The 24,215-nt window shown below is 34.6% G+C and overlaps 1 protein-coding gene across 1 annotated transcript in view; it reads right to left on the bottom strand.

Annotated features, from left to right (window-relative positions):
* Positions 1-24,215, bottom strand: part of ARHGAP31 (Rho GTPase activating protein 31) — a 167,510-nt gene that overhangs the window by 12,274 nt on the left and 131,021 nt on the right. Inside the window, exons 6-9 of the mRNA XM_023499041.2 lie at positions 22,683-22,822; positions 15,630-15,828; positions 8,906-9,030; positions 4,114-4,173 (exon numbers count right to left, since the gene is read on the bottom strand). Of these exons, the coding sequence (XP_023354809.1) occupies positions 4,114-4,173; positions 8,906-9,030; positions 15,630-15,828; positions 22,683-22,822 (524 nt within the window). The remainder of the gene's footprint in view (positions 1-4,113; positions 4,174-8,905; positions 9,031-15,629; positions 15,829-22,682; positions 22,823-24,215) is intronic.

Here is a 24,215-nt window from a genome sequence, read left to right as displayed (position 1 = left end):
ATATGAAGTCACCAATTTGGATCTATTAAAAAATTCATGAAGAGAGAAAGAGAAAGGGTTAGGGGTTTGGGGACTTTAAAAGAGGATCAGGGATGTTATATTTGTTTCCTTTTTTTCTTTCCTCCTTCAACTAAAATTCTGAACTAACCCAACCTAACCCTGGAGTAAACAGCAGACAGGGAAGAAGCACAGAGATAACAGGATATGGAACTTGACTGGCTCAGAGTTTAGAAAGAGAAAAGTTCCCCATAAGGGAAGTGGTCAGGCAGATCTGGTTGGTCCTACAGGGAATTTTGAAGCATAAAACTTGGAGAACTGAAATGGGGTGGCCCCAGGGACTTTTTAACAGTCTAGAAAGTTGAGTATTTAAGATGAGTACTAGTCTCATCAGCTGAGTCACTAAATATTCCCAACTGATTTTTTCTTTAAAAAAATTATTAAAAAGGATTATCTTTGGGTTTTATATTTCTGTTCTTGTTATGCCTTTCCAGTTATATTCCTTCATAAAAGCTAGGTGATATATCAATAAGCTAATTAAAATTTATAAGAAAATAATAAGAAAAATTGGTTAGAAAAATCAAAAGGATTATCTTTTTTAGGCTTCCTTAAAGCATATATAATAAGGACATATAAAAAATACAGGAAATTTTAAATAAACTGATTAGAAGGAAAAAGGTAAAACCATGATAACAATATATTAATGACCACAATAACAGAAATTGAACAAAAATTAAATGACACTGATACTTGACCCTGAAGAATAGAGAAGGAAATACATCTTCCTTACTTTTTTTCCAGAGATGGAGGAATATGAATGTGGAATATTATATATACTGTGTGACTTGCTTGAAAGTTGATTTTGCTAAACTGCTTTTCATTTTTTGTTATAAGAAGTGACCTATTTTGCATGGGAGGAAGAAAGGATATGTTCACAAATAAAGGTGAGGTTAAAAGAAAAAAAATATGCCACAGATTAATTTTAATAGAGGCATTTGTTATTTTAAAAAAATAAGCCAAGGAAATGTATAGTTATAATGTAGGAAGAGGTTTGAACAGAAAGCTACCTTCTAAATCTTAGGGGCAAGAAAGGAACGGCAGTGCCATTTGTAATATAGCATTACCACCTTGTGGCAGCCTGCTGAAAATTGCTGTGGAAGTTAGTCAAGAGCCAGAGTTCCTCAGCTGCAAAACCAGTCATGGCTATAACTATTGCATATGCAATTTTATGCACATGTAGTTGAACTTAGTTACTGATGAAGGCAGCTAGATGGAGAACAGTGCATAGAAAGTCACATCTGAAGTCAGCAAGAATTGAGTTCAAATTTAGCTTCAGACAATTACTAGCTGTGTGGTGCTGGACGAGTCATTTCACCCTATTTGCCTCAGTTTATACATCTATAAAATGAGCTAAAGAAAGAAATGGCAAAATACTCTGGGATCTTTGCCAAGAAAACCCAAATGAGGTCGCGAAGAGGCAGACACAACTAAAATAACTGAACAACTGACAATCAGTTAGCAAGCCCCATACATTCTACCTTCAGAATACCTCTTATACTCGTCCCCAATTATTTCCACAATTTCCACCTTCACCATGACCCACTCAAACTATTTTAACAGACTTCTAATGCTCTTACCAGTCTCTGCCTCCTCTACTCCATTCTTCATACTTATTCTTATAAGAAAGATTAATTTTTCTTATGCACGGATCTGGTATTATTATGATTAGCTCACAAAATTTGAGGAACTCTCTGTTATCTTTTGAGTGGAGTTTGAACTCCTTTGTCAGACATTCAAAACTCCCTATTCCAACCCAATCTAATATTACTTCCCTCCTTACAAACTATGCTCCAGTCAAATTAGACCAATGTGTGTCACTTACCACATACTATTTTCTCCCATCTTGATGCTTTTCCTTATGCTATCCCTTTGTCAGGGATGTCCTCCATTTGACTTAAGTGTAAAGAGGAGTGATCGCCCTAAAATCTGTCACTGAGTATTCCCAATTGATTTTTTTCTTGAAAAAATTTTTTTTCAAAAGGATTATCTACTGTTTTTGTATTTCTGATCTTGTTATGCCTCCCCAGTTAATATTCCTTCATAAAAGCTGTGACATTAAAATTATTAACAATAAGGTAATTAAAAATAATATGAAAAATCAAAAGGATTATCTTCTTTAGTAATTCCTAAATGATGTTTAATAAGGATATAGAAGAATTCTAAAAAACATAGGAAGACTTAAATAAACTGATTAGAAGGAAAAATGTAGAAACATAAAATATTTAAATGACTACAATAATGGAAATAGAGCAAAAATGAAGTGGCACTGAATGCTTTGTAACTATAACTTTCCCTGTTTGAATTCTGAACTATGCTTTAAAGCCTCCTGTGTGAAGCTTTTCCCAAACCTAATTCTCACTAGTCAATAACAACTTTGCCTCTCCACAGAGAATTTTATTTTTCATATCTTGGTCATGTAATAAAGTGCATTATAGTTTGTCTTTTCCACAGACTAGATTCTAAGTTCATGGGCTATATCTCATTTAAACTTTGTATATATATTACTTTTTTAAATTATTGAGGCCAAAGGATATGAACAGACAATTTTCAAATGAAGAAATTAAAACCATTTCTACTCATATGAAAAAATGTTCTAAATCACTATTGATCAGAGAAATGCAAATTAAGACAACTCTGAGGTACTACTACACACCTCTCAGATTGGCTAAAATGACAGGAAAAGACAATGATAAATGTTGGAGGGGATGTGGGAAAACTGGGACACTAATACGTTGTTGGTACTGATCCAATCATGCTGGAAAGCAATTTAGTGTGCCCAAAGGCTATCAAACTGTGTATACCCTTTGATCCAGCAGTGTGTCTACTGGGACTGTATCCCAAAGAGATCTTAAAGGAAGGAAAAAACCTACATGAATAAAACTATTTGTAGCAGCCTTTTTTGTAGTGAGTAGGAAATGGAAAGTGAGTAGCTGCCCATCAATTGGGGAATGGCTGAATAAGTTATGGTATATAAATGTAATGGAATATTATTGTTCTATAAGAAACGATCATCAGGTTGATTTCAGAAAAACTGGAGACTTTACATGAACTGATGCTCAATAAAGTGAGTAGAACCAAGAGAGAACATTGTACATAGCAACGACAAGATTTTGTGGCAATCAATTCTGATGGACGTGGTTCTTTTTAACAATGAGATGGTTCAGGCCAATTCCAATAGACTTGTGATGGAGAGAGTCATTTGCATCTAAAAAGAGGACTATAGGGACTGAATGTGCATCACAACATAGTATTTTCACCTTTTTTTGTTGTTTGATTTTTGTTTTCTTTCTCATTTCTTCCCTTTTTGAGCTAATTTTTCTTGTGCAACATAATTGTGCAAATTGCACATATTTAATATATATTTGATTACTTGCTCTCTAAAGGAGGGGGCAGGAGGAAGGGGAGGGAGAACAAAATTGGGGACAAAAGGTTTTGCAAGGGTGAATGTTAAAAAACTATGCATATATTTTGAAAATAAAAAGAAAAAATATTTAAAAATTATTTAACAAATAAATGGATGGATGAATGAAATATACTTTTTTACCTCTCATTTTCTATTCCCTGTTTCAATTCTTTTTCCCCTTGAAAGGTCCCCTACTTCAATCACATAATTAATTAGTAGAATCAAACTTAACCAATCAACATATCATTCATGTCTAAAACTCTTATGTCACTCATTCTGTAACTGAAGTCCATGACCCCAAGAAAGTCCTTTTTCCATGCCATTTATGGCAGAATCTCTTCGAACCAAGCTTATTCATGATAAAGAAAATGGCTCTCAAAAAAAAAAAAAAAAAATCATAGCTCTCCAGCTAAGTTAGTCTTAATTACTTCTGTACTTAGGGGTCATGTCAGAGAGCTCCTCTGAGAAGCTCTGTGGACTGCTCTATATGCATCAGGACTAAATTTGACCATCACTGTCCCACTGGTCCTTCACACTGAATATTGAATAAGAACAGATCTGATTGCACAAGAAATGGAGGTTTTTGCAAATTTATGAATGCCAAAGACCAATACTCAAAACAGTCAATTCAGATATCAATTACTAGGTCTCACCTTCTACCGGCAGAGAACAGAGGGAGTCCATGCTTTTGGCAGGTCGGATGGTAGCTTTTTCTATAAAAAAACAAAACAAAACAACACAAAAGCCCAGTTATTAAGAAAAATGTATCAATATCACTGAAGAAATAGTATCTTAGAAGAAATAATCAGATATTAATATGTAGTAGAAAAAAACTATATGAGACTTTTCCATGTAGAATTTACCAGCCCAAAAAACTTAATCATGGACCAACTACTGATGCTTTTCAAAGAAGCCTCCCTTTTATTTATTAATTATTCCCCCATTGTTAAAGTTCTCATATTTTATTTATAGAAGAAGTTATCAGTTTATCACTACCTAATCTTACTTATACTCATTACTACTAGGATTGGTTACAGTCTTCAAAATTATAGGAATTAAATTTCAAAAGTGAGGGAAGAGTTTTGCTAGGTAGACTTAAAAGACAACAATGAGAAATGACAGTTGATTGTGAAGCTGCAGGAAAACTTTTTAAAAATGCAAAATAACTGAAAGGTATCTTAGCCTGGATCAATTAGTTATAACTACTCGAGCATATCCGGAGGCAATCTTTGTCTTACAGTACAGTATACAAATTGACATTCATAATCATGATACAAATTCATCAAAAGAATAAAAAAGGACTAAATTATTTTCAATATGCTGTTGAACCAGGAAAGTAAGTGATATGTTTGAAAACCTTTCCCATTTGAATTAATTAAAATAAAACTTAAACATACAAATCCTTAAGATACTAGAAACTTAACTATCCAGAAGAGCCCATTCCTGTAGGATTCCAAATAGCCAAGGTTTATTTTTCTTATTTCTTATTTATTTCTCCATTTGTATTGATATTTTTTGTTTTTCATTAATGTGAAAATATATCCCCCTTCTTCTTTTCCCCAGAAAGACATTTCTCAAAGACAGTGGTTCTCAAACTTTTTGGTTTTAGGACCATTCACACTCTTAAAAATCAAAGCTTTCCCAAAGAGCTTTCATTTATGGGATTAGATATCTCAACATTTATCATAGTAGAAATGAAAATGTCATCATATTATTACAAAAATAATTTTGATCTTGAGAATTCCCCTGACAGGGTAGGATTGCCTGGATCACACTTTGAGAACTGCTGCTTTAAGATTTTGTCCATTGCTAAATCCAATGATCTTTTAAACAAAAAATTAAAAAAAATTTTTTTTAAGGACATTCAGCAAAACTAGTTAGCACTTGCCAAATTAGACTACATATGCATTCTTTCCATATGGAACCTCTCTTTAAACAACTAATAGCACTGAAATGGGTATGGATGTAAAATCTTAGAACAGTATAAACAATCACCATGACCACTATTACTTCCATTTTAGTATTCACCTTGCATAGTATGGCATTTCAGTTTTCAAAGTATATTTATATACATCATTGTACTTGAGCCTCAAAATCATCAAAAAAAATAATAATGATAACTATCATTATTATTATAGCTGATGTCTATGGAGCACTTTAAATTTTATTAAGTGCTTTAAAAACATTATTTCCAAAAAATCTTTTATTCCAATTTTATAGAATCTCAGAACAAAGTAAGAAGTTAAGTGACTTTCTTAAGGTCACATAGCTAATAATAACTGAGGGGACAGGGAATAAAGCCTATGTCTTTAGATTCCTGGTTAAATGTATTTCTCACCATATTAGACTGTGGGTAGCATATGCTTATATTTTTAAAATATCTTAACATTATGCATACATGGACTACCTGCCATCTAGTGGAGGGAGTGGGGGGAAGGAGGGGAAAAGTTGGAACAGAAGGTTTTGCAAGGGTCGATGTTGAAAAACTACACATGCATATGTTTTATAAATAAAAAGCTATAATTTAAAAAAAAATTATGCATGCCATTAGAAAACATGAATACTTAAGTTCTTAGAGGTCCAATTATCTTGTAATTTAAAAAAAAGGAGGGGCAGGAAGAGAAGGGGTTAATAAGAGCAAACTTTGAAGATTGAATGAGACAAAGACAACAAATTCCTTTTTACAAATCTCTCATTTGTCAGATACAAGAGAAACTCTGGCTTTTATCTAGACAACTTGAGATCAAGCTAAGTCAAATCCTCCTAAAAGCCTCTGTAGATGACTTTGAAAGAAGGACATCAAAGAGATGAAACAAATAGATGAAATCTATTCATCAAATAGAAATTCATCATCATCTATTTAATCAAATAGATGAAACAAATTTGCCAATCTTTCTAGCACGATCTATTCTCCTCATTGCTATAATCAAACCATTACAAATGGAATCTATCCTATCACTGTTCCAGACACTAAGTGAAGAAGTGGAAATTGCATTTAATTTTGAGGCATGGAACAGAACAATGGATATTGCCAAATACACACACACACAAACACACACACACAAATTGATAATGGATGTGACGGATTTAAAATTATTTAAGGGTTAATTTTCATGACATGTCAGAGAAGGAGACAATCCTGAAAAGATCTCAGTAAGTATTATTACAACAAAAAGGTGCCTATGAATATATGACAAATACCAATGTATATTTATATTTTTGTATCTCTATACAACATTTATTACAATGTTCTGTGTGTAAACTATATATGTATAAAATTGTGCATATCCTTTGATGCAGCAATATCACTACTAAAGAGATAAATCAAAGAGATTTTAAAAAAAGGGAAAATGACCTTGTAAAAAAATATTTATAACACCTCCATTTGTAGAGGATTTGGAAATTGAGAGGATGCCCATCGATTAGGAAATGACTGAACAAGTTGTGGTATGTGAATGTAATGGAATACTATTGTGCAATAAGAAATGACAAGCAGATGGGAAGACTTGTATGAACTGATACTAAGTGAAGTGAACAGAACCAGGAGAACATTGTGTACAGTAACAATACCTATCAATGAGGTGGCTATTTTCAGCACTACAATGATCCAAGACAATTTGAAAGGACTCATAATGAAAAATGCTATCTATATCCAGAGAAAAAAGTAAAGGAATCTGAATGCTGACTTAAACATACTATTTTTACTTTAATTTCTTGGTATCTTTTTTCTTTTGGTCTGTTTCTTTTTTTACAACATGACTAATATGGAAATGTTTTATGTTAACCTATACCAAATTGCTTACCATTTCTTAGAGGAAAGAGTTGATGGAGTGAGAATATTTGGAACTCAAAATTTAAAAAAAATGACTATTAAAAATTTGTCTTTACACATAATTGGAAAAATAAAATACTATTAAAAAAAAAGACATTTCCCAGATGAAAAAGCATGATTAGAGACATCAGAAAACAGTGCATGACACTACATGGAACCAAAGTGAAACATATTTTTTCTGACAAATCACACAACCTCGAGAAATTTTCCTGTAGTTTGTTCTTACTTTGAAATGTTAGTATCCACAAAAGCTTATAAGTTAATATTTTATTGAATTCCATTTTCCAGATAATTTGTAAAAGTTTTAAATGTAGTTTCAAGATCGAATCTCAGGGAAAACTCACAACTACCCATATAGGATTATGCATTAATGTAAATGTATGTATATATGTGTATATATAAAAAAGACCCTAGATCAAAAAAAAGTCAAAATAGATTCATGATTTTCAGATAAAGGGTGTTATCATAACCAAATTAAAAGAGAATGAAATTGGTTTTTTCTTTGAGGTTTATGGGTAAGGGAATAATTTAGGACTAAAGAAGACATAGAATGCATTACAAAATGTAAAAGAGGTAATTGTGATTATATAAAAATCAAAAACTTTTTGCACAAATATAACCAATGGAACCAAATTAAAAGAAAAGCAAAAAGATGGAAATTTTTACAAATATCTTTGATAAAGATTTCATTTCTCAAATACACAGAGAATTGAGACAGATTTATTAAAAAATATGTTATTCATTCCCCAATTGATAAATGGTCAAAAAATATGAAGAAACTATTTTCAGACAAAGAAATCAAAGCTATCTATAGTCACAATAGGTTAGAAAAATACAAATTAAAACAACCCTGAGGTACCACCTCACACATATCAAATTGGCTAATTTGACAAAAAAGGAAATTTTGGCTATTGGAGGGGATATTGTAAAACTGGGACACTAATGCAGTGTTGGTAAAGTTGTAAACTGATCTAACATCCTGAAGAGCAATTTAGAATTATGCCCAAAGAGCTATAAAACTGTGGATTTATATGAACTGATGCATAATGAAGTAAATATTGTTGGCATTATGGCAACTATATATGTGTGGAACATTGCAAGTAAAAAGAGGAGAAGGTTGTACACAGTAATAGCAAATTGTTCGATGAAGAATTCTGAATGACTTAGCTATTCTCAGCAATCCAATGATTCAAGACTATCCCAAAGGATTAATGATGAAGGATACTACCTGCTTCCAGAGAAAGAACTGATAGTGTACATATATAGACTGAAGCCTGCTACTTTTCCCTTTCTTTCATTTTTTTCCCCCTTTTATCCAAATCCTTTGGTATAAAACGATTAATACAGAAATGTTTGTATGACCTATATCTGATTGCTTATTGTCTCAGAGGAGAGGTAGGGGAGGGAGGGATAGAATTCTGAATTCAAAACTTTAAATAAAAATGCAAAAAAAATTGGGGAAAAAAATGGAAAAGTTCAACATGTTTGTATTTAAGAATCATGATCATCTTGATAGACATACAAGTTTATCTTTCAGGGCTAGAGAGTTCTAAATGCCCAAACTAAATAAGGGAAGAAGCTGAGGTAGATGGACCATAAAATAGCATACTTACCAGAAAGCCTCTGTCCTCTCACAAAAACACTTCCATTGCGGTTCAGTTTTGATTTTGAGTCTGAGCCAGAACGTCCCAGGTTAAATATTGACTTCCACTTCTTGGATTTACTAGAGAGCTTCCTTCTAAAAAAAAAATCAGCAATAATCATTTTTTATCATTTACTATTTAGATGATGGGTAGTTGGGTAGCAGAGTAGGTAGAGCCCTGGATTTGGTATCAGGAAGAGTCATCTTTTTGAGTTTAAATCCCATCTCAGACACCGTGTTACCTGAGCAAATCACTTAACCTTGTTTGCCTCAGTTTCTTCATCTGTAAAATGATCTGGAGAAGGAAATGGCAAATCATTGCAGTATCTCTGCCAAGAAAACCCCAAATGGAGTCACAAAGATAAATGAACAACAACAAATGTAGATGGTACTTTGCTCGTCTACAAAGAGCTTTGTAATGACACTCTGAATGATGATGTTTCTTTAGAAACAGATGAACATGACATTTGGGAACTTATTGTCTGAAGAAAACCAAATTCAGGCCAGCTTCCCTATGGACAAGGAGTGTAATGTGATGAATAACTCAGCGCAGATTTGAAAAGGAAAAGGAAAAGAATCACTTCTTCTACTCCAAAGGCAGTCTGATTTTACAGAAGTATTGTACTATTGGTAGGAGATGGGATTCAAAAGTGGAGGATCAAGGTTATACATACAATATCACTACATTATATATGCACACTGCATGGAATGTAAAACTTCATTGCAATGTTGGTTAATTTTGTGGATTTAAATTTTTTTCTTCCTTTTTATTTAATTTATAAAAGATATTTCTCTGGGAAGGAAAGGGAGAGAAGATAGGACATGTAGGTAATATAAATAGTGGTATACATACAGAGTCGTATATGTAAGCTTGTCCCCAAAGAAGAGATGAGAAAAAAAATCTCCATTGCATTTCTCTAAAGGTGGCAACTATATATGTGTGTGGAACATTGCAAATGTTCTCAGACTCAGTTTACAATTTGCTTAGTTTTACATTTGTTTTCCCTTGCTTCCCTTTCTTTTGTTTATTAGAAGGGATGTCTTCCTGGGTAAGGGAATAGGTATTAGCTATTTTAAAATTAAGGTGACATAAAAACAAAAGCCACAAATAAAAATTTGTTTACAAAGGAGAAAGGGCTGGCTACTATTGGGCAAGGATTCTATCATGAACTTATGTTGCACATCTCACAGTCCAAAAGTATGTACTTTCCTTGAGGATAAGGATTACTTAATTTTTATCACTATGTCTGTGACTTGGTACTTATCACATTGTAACCACTTAATAAATGCGGACTGATTTACAACCACCCTAGTTCTTTCCCCTGGAATATTTCATTGAGCATTTATTAAGTACTTACTGGCAAGCACTATACTAAGAGCTGAGGATACAAATATAAGTAAGCAAGGCTGTCTGCCCTCAAGGAGTTTACATTCTAATGGGATAAATTGAAAAGATACCTGGTATATAATAAGTGCTTACTTAATAAATGCTTGATGTTTCTATGTATTTGAAAGTCATAAAGAGAATGTTTAAGAAATAAGAACAACAAAGAAAAACTTTGGCAGAGGGTGGGTGATGATGATTCAATGAAATAGTCCAAGTGAGAGATGAGGGAATCCTGTACTATAATGGTGGCTGTCATTCAATAGATAAATCAAGGTATACATGGAAGGGAATGCAAGAAAGGGAAAGGAATCATCATTTATAAATGTTATTTGTAATATATAAATTTGTATTATATCTAAAATCATGAGACTGTAAGAATTATTGATTCTCCTAACAATCCTGAGATGAAAGTTATATTATTACTAATCTCCTTTTTTATTTTTTAAATTAAATTAATTTTTTTTTCCTGAGGCAATTGGGGTTGTGACTTGCCCAGGGTCACACAGCTAGGAAGTGTTAGGTATCTGAGGCCGGCTTTGAATTCAGGTCCTCCTGATTTCAGGGCTGGTGCTCTATCCATTACACCAATTAGCTGCCCCTTAGTCTCCTTTTTTAGTTGAAGAAATATTCAGATGGAGGTTAAATGATTGCTCAAAGGTCACATGGCTAATAAGCAGAGGCAAATTTGAACTCAAGCCTTTTTGCTATATCCACTCTACCACCCACATGAGGAGTGGCTCCAGGTTCAAGGTCCAGAGTTCTAGTGAGGAGGACATGAACATGATGGAAAAAAATAGAGAAAATATAAAGTAGAATGGCCAGGAAGTGAAGTAGAGGCCTGGATATGGGCAAGATATGGTGAAAGCCTTCCGGTCAGAGCCCTGGGTAGTTCCAGGAGAGAAATTCAAGGTTCCTGTGGGGAAATGGCAGCAAGAACAGCTCAGGTGCCCAAGACATTGACTAAATATGGCTGAGAAAGTCCTTGAAGAGCTCTAGTAAATCCATCAGTGTTATGAGCCAGAACTTGAAACAAGGTGATAACTCAATGGAGTTGATAGAAACAATGCTTAAGTTGACACCTTTGAGAGTTCATACATTAGCTCACACATTAGTTCACATGTTTGGGAGATTTCAGGGTTCAGTATGAGATATCCAAATTCACACTTCCCATAATCCCACTCTCAGAGGAGGAGTCAATCTTTGAGTTTACACCTCTAAAAGAGCATAAAAAGAGCTTCAGTCAGTCAATCAGTCAGTCAGTCATTTCGGAATATTGCTAGGAGTCGGGGGAAAGCTAACTGGGCCTAAGGAAAGAGACAAGACTTGGAAGGAGAAAATAAACGTTTGGATTTTATCAGCCAAACTGGCTGTATTTGAAGTGATTATTACGTTGAACTGAAACTAAGGCTGCCTCCAGAACACCTCCCCAAGAAACCTGCTCCCACAAAGAACTATCATATATTATAGAAAAGAAGAACACCACACATCAATGCAGTATTTTACATGGAGACTAAAGAGAGAACTTTGCAAGGGTCTCCAAACCAATAATAACTGGATTTTTCAGTCTACTTGTTGGACGTACCCTCAGGGCCATCGCTGCTATGAGAAAAAGACTCTTGACAACTTCCTTGTCTGGGGAGACTTATTTTAAATCGGCTGCAAAGCAGATTTTTGATAAGGAAACACTCCCTTAATTAATGAAAAAAAAATCAAATGAAGGTGGCTTAGCTGTACCAGATCTAAAATTATATTATAGAGCAGCAGTTACCAAAACTATTTGGTATTGGCTAAGGAATAGATTAGTTGATCAGTGGAATAGATTAGGTTCAAGGGATAAAACAGTCAACAAATATAGCAACCTAGTCTTTGACAAACCCAAAGATCCCAGCTTTTGGGATAAGAACTTACTGTTTTGATAAAAATTGCTGGGAAAATTGGAAACTAATATGGCAGAAACTAGGCATTGATCCATACTTAACGCCGTACACCAAGATAAGGTCAAAATGGGTTCATGACCTAGGCATAAAGAATGAAATTATTAATAAATTAGAGGAACATAGGATAGTTTACCTCTCAGACCTGTGGAAGGGGAAGGTCTTTATGACCAAAGCAGAACTAGAGATCATTACTGATCACAAAATAGAAAATTTCGATTATACCAAACTGAAAAGTTTTTGTACAAACAAAACTAATGCAGACAAGATTAGAAGGGAAGCAATAAACTGGGAAAATATTTTTACAGTCAAAGGTTCTGATAAAGGCCTCATTTCCAAAATATATAGAGAATTAACTCTAATTTATAAAAAATCAAGCCATTCTCCAATTGAAAAATGGTCAAAGGATATGAACAGACAATTCTCAGATGAAGAAATTGAAACTATTTCTAGTCATATGAAAAGATGCTCCAAGTCATTATTAATCAGAGAAATGCAAATTAAGACAACTCTAAGATACCACTACACACCTGTCAGATTGGCTAAGATGACAGGAAAAAATAATGATGATTGTTGGAGGGGATGTGGGAAAACTGGGACATTGATTCATTGTTGGTGGAGTTGTGAACGAATCCAACCATTTTGGAGAGTAGTTTGGAACTATGCTCAAAAAGTTATCAAACTGTGCATACCCTTTGATCCAGCAGTGTTACTACTGGGATTATATCCCAAAGAGATTATAAAGAAGGGAAAGGGACCTGTATGTGCACGAATGTTTGTGGCAGCCCTTTTTGTAGTGGCTAGAAACTGGAAACTGAATGGATGTCCATCAGTTGGAGAATGGCTGAATAAATTGTGGTATATGAAAATTATGGAATATTACTGTTCTGTAAGAAATGACCAACAGGATGATTTCAGAAAGGCCTGGAGAGACTTACACGAACTGATGCTGAGTGAAATGAGCAGGACCAGGAGATCATTATATACTTCAACAACAATACTATATGATGACCAGTTCTGATGGACCTGGCCATCCTCAGCAACGAGATCAACCAAATCATTTCTAATGGAGCAGTAATGAACTGAACTAGCTATGCCCAGAGAAAGAACTCTGGGAGATGACTAAAAACCATTACATTGAATTCCCAATCCCTATATTTATGCACACCTGCATTTTTGATTTCCTTCACAAGCTAATTGTACAATATTTCAGAGTCTGATTCTTTTTGTACAGCAAAATAACATTTTGGTCATGTATACTTATTGTGTATCTAATTTATATTTTAATATATTTAACATCTACTGGTCATCCTGCCATCTAGGGGAGGGGGTGGGGGGGTAAGAGATGAAAAATTGGAACAAGAGGTTTGGCAATTGTTAATGCTGTAAAGTTACCCATGTATATATCTTGTAAATAAAAGGCTATTAAATAAAAAAAAGAAAAAAAAAAAAGGAAACACTCCCTTTTCCTTCTTTCTACTGGTCTCTATAATTATTGCAAATGATGGACAATTAGCACCATAGGTAAGGGTCAATTTATGATCTTTATTTTTATTTCTTTCAAACAAAGGGAGGATCAGCTATACTAGCTGAGAAAGTGCAGTAAGTCATGGATACACCAGGGGGAGCACAGAGTCCAAGCCCTGTATTCATTTGGAGAAAATGCGGGATTCAGCCCAAATAGGAACTGACCCAGACAATATGTGTTTATTTCTGCACAAAGTCCTTACTCTGAAGATTTCAAGTCATTTACTGGGACTTATACATTACAAGGATAATATATTTCTAAAAACAAATTGCAAAATGCCCAATAGAGATCATCTTTAGTTCTATCCCAATGCCTTTCAGGCAAGCAGAGTGTGAGTATATTTCACAAGAGCTGTATAGCTATGTGAATAATACCCCAGGTGTGGTAATAAGCTGGAAAAAATTCATAGTTGCATAGGAGGTTACTAACCCTATAGAAATCACACAATTCCTGGGATAGAAAATTCCTCCTAGAACTGCTAGGAGTGATGAGATTGGTACCAGAATTCTGGAAATAAATTTTCTTCTTGCCTTGTCAGTTGTGGGAGAAAATATGACATTTCTTGCCTTGGACCCTTTCCCTTCACTAATATAACTACTTTAATAAATGTTAGTTGATTGATTGGTCTAGAGCAAGGTTTCTTAAACTTTTTCCACTTGTGACTCCTTTTCCCTTGAGAAATTTTTACGTGACACTGGGTATATAAAATAGGTATACAAATCAAATCAAAACATTCACTAATAATAAATCCTAATTTTGTGTCTCCCACATTCAGTCACAAGACCTAAGAAGCTTTGGTCTAAATTATTGCAACAGATTCCTAATTGGTCTTAAATTTCCTCCACCTGACTCCATTTTACACACTCCTGCCAAAGTGATTTACCTTAAACACAGATGGTTACCATAGCACTTTCCTCCTTAAGTCCAAGGTCTTCCTATTGCTTCTCAGAAAAATATAAGGTATCATGATAATTAATATAACTTGACCTTGCATTCCCTCTCTTTCCCTTCCTATTGCTTCTCAGATAAAATATAAATTTCTCTATTGAGCTTTTAAAGCATTTCAAAAGTTGAGTCAACTTAGATTCCTAATCTTTATAGACAGTACTCTTCCATTTATACTCTACGATATAGCCAAACTGTCTTCTCTTTATTACTCACACCCAACATTCCATCTCCTGATTGATTGAAAAATTTTGCACTGGTCATTGGTCATTCCCCATGCCTAATAATGCATTCCCTTCCTCATGGAGGCCCACTTTTTCCTTAAGACTTAAGTATTATCTCCTACATGAAACCTTTTTTCGTATTCCCAAATACAAATGTCTAGATCTCTAAAACAGGGCTTCTTAAATCTTGCCATTCACGATCCTTTTATACCTAAGAAATTTTTAGGCAACCCCAATATCTATATAAAATAGGTATAAAATCCCAGGTATGTAAAATAGGTATATAAATCAAAATCATAATTTCACGACTCTCACATTTGATTAATAGTGAACCCACTCAAGTACCTTGCATTTAACTACATTTACATTTATTTTTAGTTACTAACTTTCCTTTTAGGCTTGTATATACTTATATTTTTACTTGATACCTCCCCAATTAGAATATAATAAGAGCCTTATAAATAGGGATTGCTTCATTCCCTTACTTCTATTCTCAGCATCTAGTATACAGTTTAGCCCTCATTAAGTCATAGTAAATACTTAATATAACCTTGATTAACAGCCCTCCTCATTTGGCAGAGAAGTGAAGAAACCATTCCTTATTTCTCCAATTTGCACCTAAAATTTCCCAGCATTGAAATATTTTCAAATGCTTAGGTTAAAAAATACAAGCTTACTTGTTGTCTGGTAACTCAAGGACAGTATGGAAGAGGGCTCCTGTGGGAGGGACAATCTCAGGCAGGCTATTTTCTCTCCTCTCTTTGCGTGCAGGGTGATTAGTAGCCAGACTCCGAGCCTGAGCTTCTTCAAGGCTCACCAGCTTCATCGGGAGGGAGAGGGCAGGCAAGGTCAGACTTTTCATAATTGGCCTGTTTTCTGTAAAGAAATAGGAGGAAGTAAGTCCTCTGAGGAGAACCTAAGGATTAAGCTCAAACCATCCTTACTTCCTACAGCCATCTTTTGGTAACCTTGTTTTTGAACATAAAGTCTGTGGGGCTGGAAGAAAAGGCCCTTGGCTTTCCTCCTGGTTATTTCAGAGGTCACCAGCAGAACCAGATTATTTCAGGGGACAACCTTCCTTGTCAATGACTTGCTCCTGTATAGGTTGTGGAGCTGAGAGAAGTGAAGATAAGAGTAAAAGTGACTTTCTGCAGATGGGTACTTTGATGGTTGAACATAATAGGAATTTGATTGCCCTGTTCCATGGAGATATTTTTGCTATTTATTGCTTTTGAGTCTTTTTTTAATCATGTCCTATTCTTCATGATACCATTTCTTGGCAAAGATATTTTTTGGTTTGCCATTTCCTTCTCTAACTCACTATACAGATAAGGAAACTAAGGCAAACAGGATTAAGTGATTTGGCCAGAATCAAATAGCTAGTGTCTTAGGCTGGATTTGAAACTAGCCCTCCTAACTTCAAGGCTAGAAAAATGAGCCTAGCCGATTTCAAGCCCAGTGCTCTATCCACTTTGCCTCCTACCTTTCCCACTCAGTTTATTATTCTAGGTGTAGGCAAGTAGGTGGTGTAATGGACAAAGTGCCAGATCCAGAATCAGGAAGTACCTTGGATACTTATTAGCTGTATAATAGTGACCAAATCCCTAAATTTTTCTTAGCCTCAGTTTTCTCATCTATAAAATGATAACCCTACCTTCCACGCTTACTGTGAGGATGAAATGAATAATAGTTGTCAAGTATTTTGCAAACTTTAAAGAACCATAAGAATGTTAGCTATTTATGCTGTCATGCTGGTGTTCCTGGGTCACTAATAAAGGTTTTTGTCCTTCCTCTGAAATCAGCTGGGCAGAGCTAGAGTATAAGATAAGTTTTTGGACAGAGCCTGGGGGAAGGAAGGTTACAGGAGGCTACTTTTCTCTTCAAAGTTGGAGAGCAAATGGTCATTGATATGCTAAGATATACCATGTTTCTAGGGCAGTTAGATAATGTAGTGGACAAAGTGCCAGGCCTGAAATCTCCTCTTCTTGAATTCGAATACAGGCTTAGACACTTACTAACTATGTGATCCTGGGCAAGTCACTTAGCCCTGTTTACTTCAGTTTCCTCATTTGTATAATGAGTTGGAGAAGGAAATAGCAAACCAGTCCATTAGCACAGCCAAGAAAACCCCAAGTGGGATCATGAAGACCTGGACATGATTGAAACAACTGAACCAGATGGCCATATTTCGGTCATGATTTACATCTTAACTTTGCAAATCATAACACCATCAATTCAATTTCCCATTCATAACTTTGTTCCTATGGAATTAACTGATCCCAGTAATAACATTTCATATTTTATGTTTGTTGAAAAGATAATATTAGAAGAATACTTTTATACAATTTTAGCTTTCTAAGAAAAGTATAGAAGAACACAAAGTGATGACATGTGACCATGCCCAATCACATAAACTCCCTGAGTCTCAGTTTCCTCATCTGTAAAATGAAAGATTGGACTAGCAAGACTTTGAGATCCCTTCTAGCTTCAGAGTTCTAACCCTATGGAAGAAAAATATGTACTCACACCGGTATTATTTTAAGCAAAATCCTCAGTAACATTTTAGGTATCCATGGGGTACTTCTGTAATATGTTAGAGTACTTTCTTTCTTTTGGGGGGGAAGAGGAATCTTGATTTTGATTATTACTAGTTTCCAGAGTTTTATTTTTTCTTTAATAAATAGAAGAGCCTCGTGTTGATCTTTTTTCAGTTTTTGGGAAAGGCACTAGTGCTGTGCTTATTTTTGAACACTCAGAAAGCTCTAGGATGCCTTTAACAAACTACATTCTAAGGACAGTTCCACTCAGGATGTGTAATAGACTATCTTTATGTAGAGCATGACATATTACATGTAGTATTTTTATCTCATAGAATATGAACTCCTCAAAGACAAGAACAATCTCACTTTCATATTTGTATTTTCAAAGTATAGCTCAGGACCCTAGTATATAGTTGATGCTTAATAAATTCTGTATAACTGATTATATAATATGTTATATACATATATTATTATAATATATTGTATATTATTATAGCATAACCTTTTCCATAGATAATAATCTTCAGATAAAAGGACTCTTACAAAGATGAAATTAAAGGGCAATTAGTTGGTATAGTAATTAGAGCACCAACCCTGAAGTCAGGAGGACCTGAGTTCAAATCTGGTCTCAGACACTTAACACTTCCTAGCTCTGTGACCACTTAACGCCAATTGTCTCAGCAAAAAAAAAAAAAAAAAAGAAAGTTGAACTTGGATAAAATGTACTCCCCTCTTAATGCTGTTAATTCCACAAACATAAAACATGAAATGATATTATTGTGACTAGTTAGTTCCATAGGAATAAAGTACTTGAATGGTATTTTGAGGAAATGATGTTATGATTTGCAAAGTTATAGTAGATTTACCTGAGTAATAATTTTTTGCTTATGACATCATTGATCTTACTGTGAAGTGATATTGATCAGGGCAATATCATGATAGTTATGCCTGCATACTATGCTGGTTCATTCTATGATTCTATGGAGAAGAGTCATTTTAAATATTAGTTAAAAAAATAAAAACTTTTAAAAATGCTTCTTAAAATTTTTCACTTACATAGAAGTGAGGCAGCTGGGTGGCATAGTAGACAGAGTATTGGCCTTGGAGTACGTAAGATTTAACTTTAAATTGTACCTCAGACACTTACTAGTTGTGTGATCATTAACAAGTCAAATAATCAATAAATATCTATATGCCTATGTGCACCGTTCTAAGTGGTGAGATGTAATTCCCAGTTCGGTGCCTCAGTTTTCTCAACTGTAAAAGGTAAAAAATAATAGTGCCAACCAACCAAGGTTGTTGTTAGAATTAAATGAAATGACATAATATTTATAATGCATTTTTGCAAAGTTTTAAATAATATAAATGCTAGTTATTATTAACAAAGATTTTTAGTGAAGCTCCCAACTTTAATTGCTCAATAAACGACTCAACTGATTAAATTGGAAGAAGGCTTAATTTTTAAAGTTTATTTAACTCTTCCAATATTTGTCCATGACATTGTATTGTTGTAATTTATGACTTTACAGATCACTTGTCAGGAGGATTATAGAGGGGATTCTTCAGGTATGGGTTAGACTAGATGGCCTTGGAAGTTTCTTCCAAATGTAAGATTCTGTAGGGGGAAAAGTACTTTTTGGGAGATATACTTTAGCAAAATATATAGGACATGAATTAAGGCTGAAAAAAAAAGATCTAGGACGAGGAATAAACTGAGGCAAAGGTTTATAGCAAAACCAAAAAATTTAAAGGACAACTTTTATGACTAATAACTAGTCATACAGTATGTCTTATAGGCAACTAGATGGTACAGTGGATAGAGTGCCAAGAAAAACCTACGTTAAATCTTAGAGACTTCAGATATGTGCTTGATATGTGCTACTGGGAAAGTCACTTAACTACTGTTTGCCTTGTTTTCTTTTATTCTTTTTTTAATAATAGCTTTTTATTTTTCAAAATACATGCATAGTAGATACATGATAGTTTTCAACATTTACCCTCGCAAAATCTTGTGTTCTACATTTTTCTTCCTCCCTTCCCACTCCCCTAGATAGCAAGTAATCCAATACAGGTTAAACATGTGCAATATTTCCACATTTATCATGTTCCATAAGAAAAATCAAATGAAAAAGGAAAAAAAAAGAGGAGAGGAAAAAAAGCAAGCAAACAACAAAAGGTGAAAATACTGTGTTGTGATCTATATTCAGTGCCCATATTCCTCTCTCTAGATGCAGATGGCTCTTTCTATCACAAGTCTTTTGGAAGTTTTCCTTGTTTTCTTAATTGTATAATAGAGATAATAATAGTATCTATTTTCCAAGGTTGTTATAAGAATCAAATGAAATATTTAAATGTAAGGTACTTAACATAGTGCCTGGCACATATAGTAAGTGCCTTCCTTCCTTCCTTCCCAAACTCCCCAAACCCAGCTTCCTAGAATCACTCATTTACAGAGGGATTGGAGATTAAGATGCTATAGAGTAGCTACTCACTTTAGTGAATAAAAGTCAGTGGATAGAGTGCTGGACCTAGAATAAAGACTTATCTTTCTGAATTCAAATCCAGAATCAGACACTTCCTAGCTATGTGACCCTGCCCAAATCACTTAACCCTGCTTGCCTCTGTTTCCTCATCTGTCAAATGAACTAGAAAAGGAAATAAACCACTCCATTATTTCTGCCAAGCAAACTCCAAATGGGATCATAAAGAGTTAGACACAACTGAATAACAAGTCACTTAAAATGGAATTGATAAGCTATTACATTGGTATGAAACTAGTTCAAATCCTGGCTCTTATGTTTATTATGTGAACTTTGGCAAAATACTTAATATCTGTGTGCCTCAGTTTCCACCTCTGTAAGATGAGGAGGTTGTTCTTGAAGCTTGAAACCCAACTAAGCCATATCACACACAAAGCACTTAAGGTCCCAGTCAGCTCTAGATATACTTCTCTTAGAAATCTAGCAGGCTTAGTTCAGCAAAAACTCTTAAAGAAACAGTTCACAGCAGTTATGATGTGACAGTCATTTGGGAATCAAACAAAGGGAGCTTTGGAGCATGAGAATTGTTTGTGTGTTTCTAGCACTGAGTAGGGAGAGGGCGCTTTGCCCAATATGCCAATCTGCCAGGCGGATTATCCCCAGGAGAACAGTGACTGATGAGATCATAAACAACACGATATGGGAAATATCCCAGGAAAGCATATAATTCCCTTTCCTGGAGTCTTTTATTTACCAAGCAATCTTCTGGTTATTAATTTGTTTTCCCAAGTAAGGTTGCCTACTGGGAAGATATTGGGCTCTTCCAGCATAAACATTCTGGTTTTGAGGCAGTTATGTTTTTTACATCTGTATGAGATTAATCATGCCAATTAATAAATTGGCACTTTAGCATGTAAATCAATCTCATGTGAGTTTGGATAGCATAAGCCATAAGCCAGTTTCCCCAGGCTCTGGTTGGCCCAAGTTTGACTCTGTAGGGACTAGACCCACAGGGACCAAACCCTAATCTTACCAAGATCTATAACCCTAAAGATAAGTCTAAGAGAGTCAACTTTACAAAAACTGGAATACTTGACCACTAATTCCTTCTATAATGCTCCTAACAAATAATCAACAAAGCCATAAATTATAAGAACACATATAACACAGACAAATATTAGAGAAGAACTAAATAAACTTCAAAAAAAAATTAAGTCATTTTCCCATGTAATCAGTTGAGTCATTTATTGGGCAACTAAAGTCAGGAGCTTCACTAAAAGTCTTATAAGAAACAGCACTTATATAGTGCTTAAATTATTGCAATATGCTTTATAAAAGTTATTTCATTAGATCCTTACAAAAACCCTGTGAGGTAGGTGTTGTTATTATCCTCTTTTTACAATTTCACATGAAGCTTTTTGCATTTTTCAAAATTCTGAAACTTAACCCTTCAATGTAGTTTCAGTTCCATTTCAGAGAGCTGGCAGCATATTTTCCCAAGTCTGAGAGGGAAATAAAAGGAGCCCTAAACCATAATCTTTATCCCTTAGCACTCTAGTCAAACTGACCTTTTTAATAATCTTCCTATAAGATATCATAAGATATCCCATGCCCCATTTCCATTCCTTTGTATGGACTGCCTCCCATCTCTGGAATATGATCATGCTTCACTTTAACTTTTTAGAATACTTACTTTCCTTTAAAAGTCACCATTTACAATAAGCTTTTTCTGGTTGGTTCATCTTCTAAAGCCTTTCTTTCTCAAATTCCCTTCCATTTATTTTGCATATAGGGAAGAAGTATGGTATAGTGGGTAGAGCTGACTTGAAGCCAGCAATTCCTAATTCAGATCCTACCTCTGAAACATACAGGCTAGATAACTGAGCAGTTGCCTGAGAAGATGATGATCTACAGGTTTTCTCAATCAGGAAATCCCTAGACCAATGAAATCACTGTATGTACCTTTCATCTCTCCCAATAGAGAGTGGGCTTCTTGATATAGGGGAAATTTCCTTTTGTCTGTGTGTAACCAACACCTAGCACAGTGCCTAACTCCCAGTAGGCACTAATAAAACCCTCTCTCCTCTCCTCTTCCTCAGGCAATCAGAGTTAACTGACCTAAGCAGGGTCACACAGCTAGTAAGTGTCAAATGTTTATTTGAAGCCAGATTTGAACTCAGGTTCTCCTATCTCCAGAGATAGTGCTCTATCCACTACACCACCTCGCTGCTCTACACTAGACTGAAAAAATGCTTAGCTCTTGTACTTAAATGATCCAGATGAAGACATTAGCATCTTCTGAGAGGGCATGTGAAATAATGAAAATGCAGCTAAATTTGGACAAAAGTACATGCTCAGTATTGATAAACATCAAACCAACCTTGTAAATAGTTTAGAAAAATCACCATGACTACAATATTTGCATCAATCCTATTGTCCCTAACCACATTACAGGAACTACATACATGACAGGTGCAAGTTGTGTATGTTAGAATAGACAGAAACATGCAAATGCCAATTACAAACACATGGCACATACATTCAGCAGATATATGCATGACAAATATTAAAAACATGGAGACATGCATAGAACAGACACATACTGGTTTGGATTCCATTCCTGTTCCAACTTGTTTCTGGCTTATATCGCTAGGGCAAGGAAAAATTGGAATGGGCTGCCAGGTTATGTGACAAATGTCAGGACAATTACCATCATTCTCTATGGAGCATGATGAGCTGCTGAAAATTTGATCCACATGATTCAAGATAAATTCAATCACCACCTGCTGGACTCGGACGGCAAGAAAAGCTGCATCTCCATTACAGCCAATAGCTTCAATTTCTTTAGATCTAAGGCATAAGGGAAAATATACAGTGAGCAGCAGTGCATTATGAGATAAAAAAGACAAGTCATCAGAAATGACCTAAGCCAAATCTCTCAATTTTTAAAAATATTTGTCAACTTGTATAGCAATGCAGCGAGGGTTAACCAACTTCTCTAATTTTTATTCATACTGGCCTTCTTGCTGTTCCTTACATAACATTCACTATTCTTCCAATCTCTACACTTTTGACCTAGCTATACTCAATGCCTATAATGACTTAGTTGTACCCCCACCTCACCTGCATGTCTAAGAATCTCATATTTCCTTCAAATCTTAGGCTAAATGTCATTTTATCCATTGGAGCTTCATCTTAGAATTTAGATAGCTTTTAAATAAATATTTTAATAATTATATTTTGGTATAATGTGGTTCCTTTGTTTTATTAATTTAAAAATATTTTTATGAGAAGTAGTCCATAGACTTCACCAAAATGATAAAAAGAATATATCACAGGGCAACTGTTAAGTAAGAAGCCCTGTTCTATATGAAACGTTTCCAGATGTTAATGTACTCTCTCCCAAAACCATCTTGTACTTATTCTGTACAAACATGTGGTTTCCCCCAGTAGAATGTAAACTCATTGAGGGTCATGACTACTTAATTTTTGTCTAAGTCCCTAGAGCCTGGAACGTAGATGCTTGATAAATGAATATAGTTTAATAATCAAGCACTTAATTCTAATTATTATATGGTAAACATTTTATATAAATACCATTACTAGTAGTCAGTATTAAGAATCAACTACTAACAGAAGACTTTTAAAAACAAAACAGTCTGTACAAGTAACAAGGAAGTAGATTTTTCCCCCTAAAAAAAGCCTTTCCCCCCATTGTTCTAAAGGACTTGTAATCATCCATTAAGTAATAAGAACCTGCCTTTTTCCTACTGCAAGCAGACCTTCTGGGTTTCAGCCAGTTAAAAATGACTCCGGGAAGATGAGAATAGCTAGTCATCCATACACAAAGACTAGAAAGTTTTTTTTTTGAGAAATGACCCATGAGCCTATCTATATTCTACTGTAATTATAATGAGAAAACTTAATCTGGTTCCAGATATTTCCAAGTTATCTGTTGAAGGAGATTTACCATCAAAATCTATTTAAACAACAAAGAGACGCCAAAATTTACTAATTGTTTCCTCCTGATTTAATTAGTTGAAACAAGATAATTTAAAAGAGGTTTTAACTTTATATGATATTCTGTTTTAATTTTTCCATAATGGATGCTTTGAACTCATTGACTGCTTATTTATTTGCCAAGGGGATTTCCTTTCAGAGGGGATTCCTTCTTTGATTCCTTCTTCCCTAAATTTCCTCTGGTAAGGTCATTTCTAAATTCTCAGTGCTCCCCACTGCCCTC

The sequence above is a fragment of the Sarcophilus harrisii genome, chromosome 3 (assembly GCF_902635505.1).
Source record: "Sarcophilus harrisii chromosome 3, mSarHar1.11, whole genome shotgun sequence".
NCBI classification, from domain to species: domain Eukaryota; kingdom Metazoa; phylum Chordata; class Mammalia; order Dasyuromorphia; family Dasyuridae; genus Sarcophilus; species Sarcophilus harrisii.
This window is presented reverse-complemented; position numbering and strand designations above follow the sequence as displayed.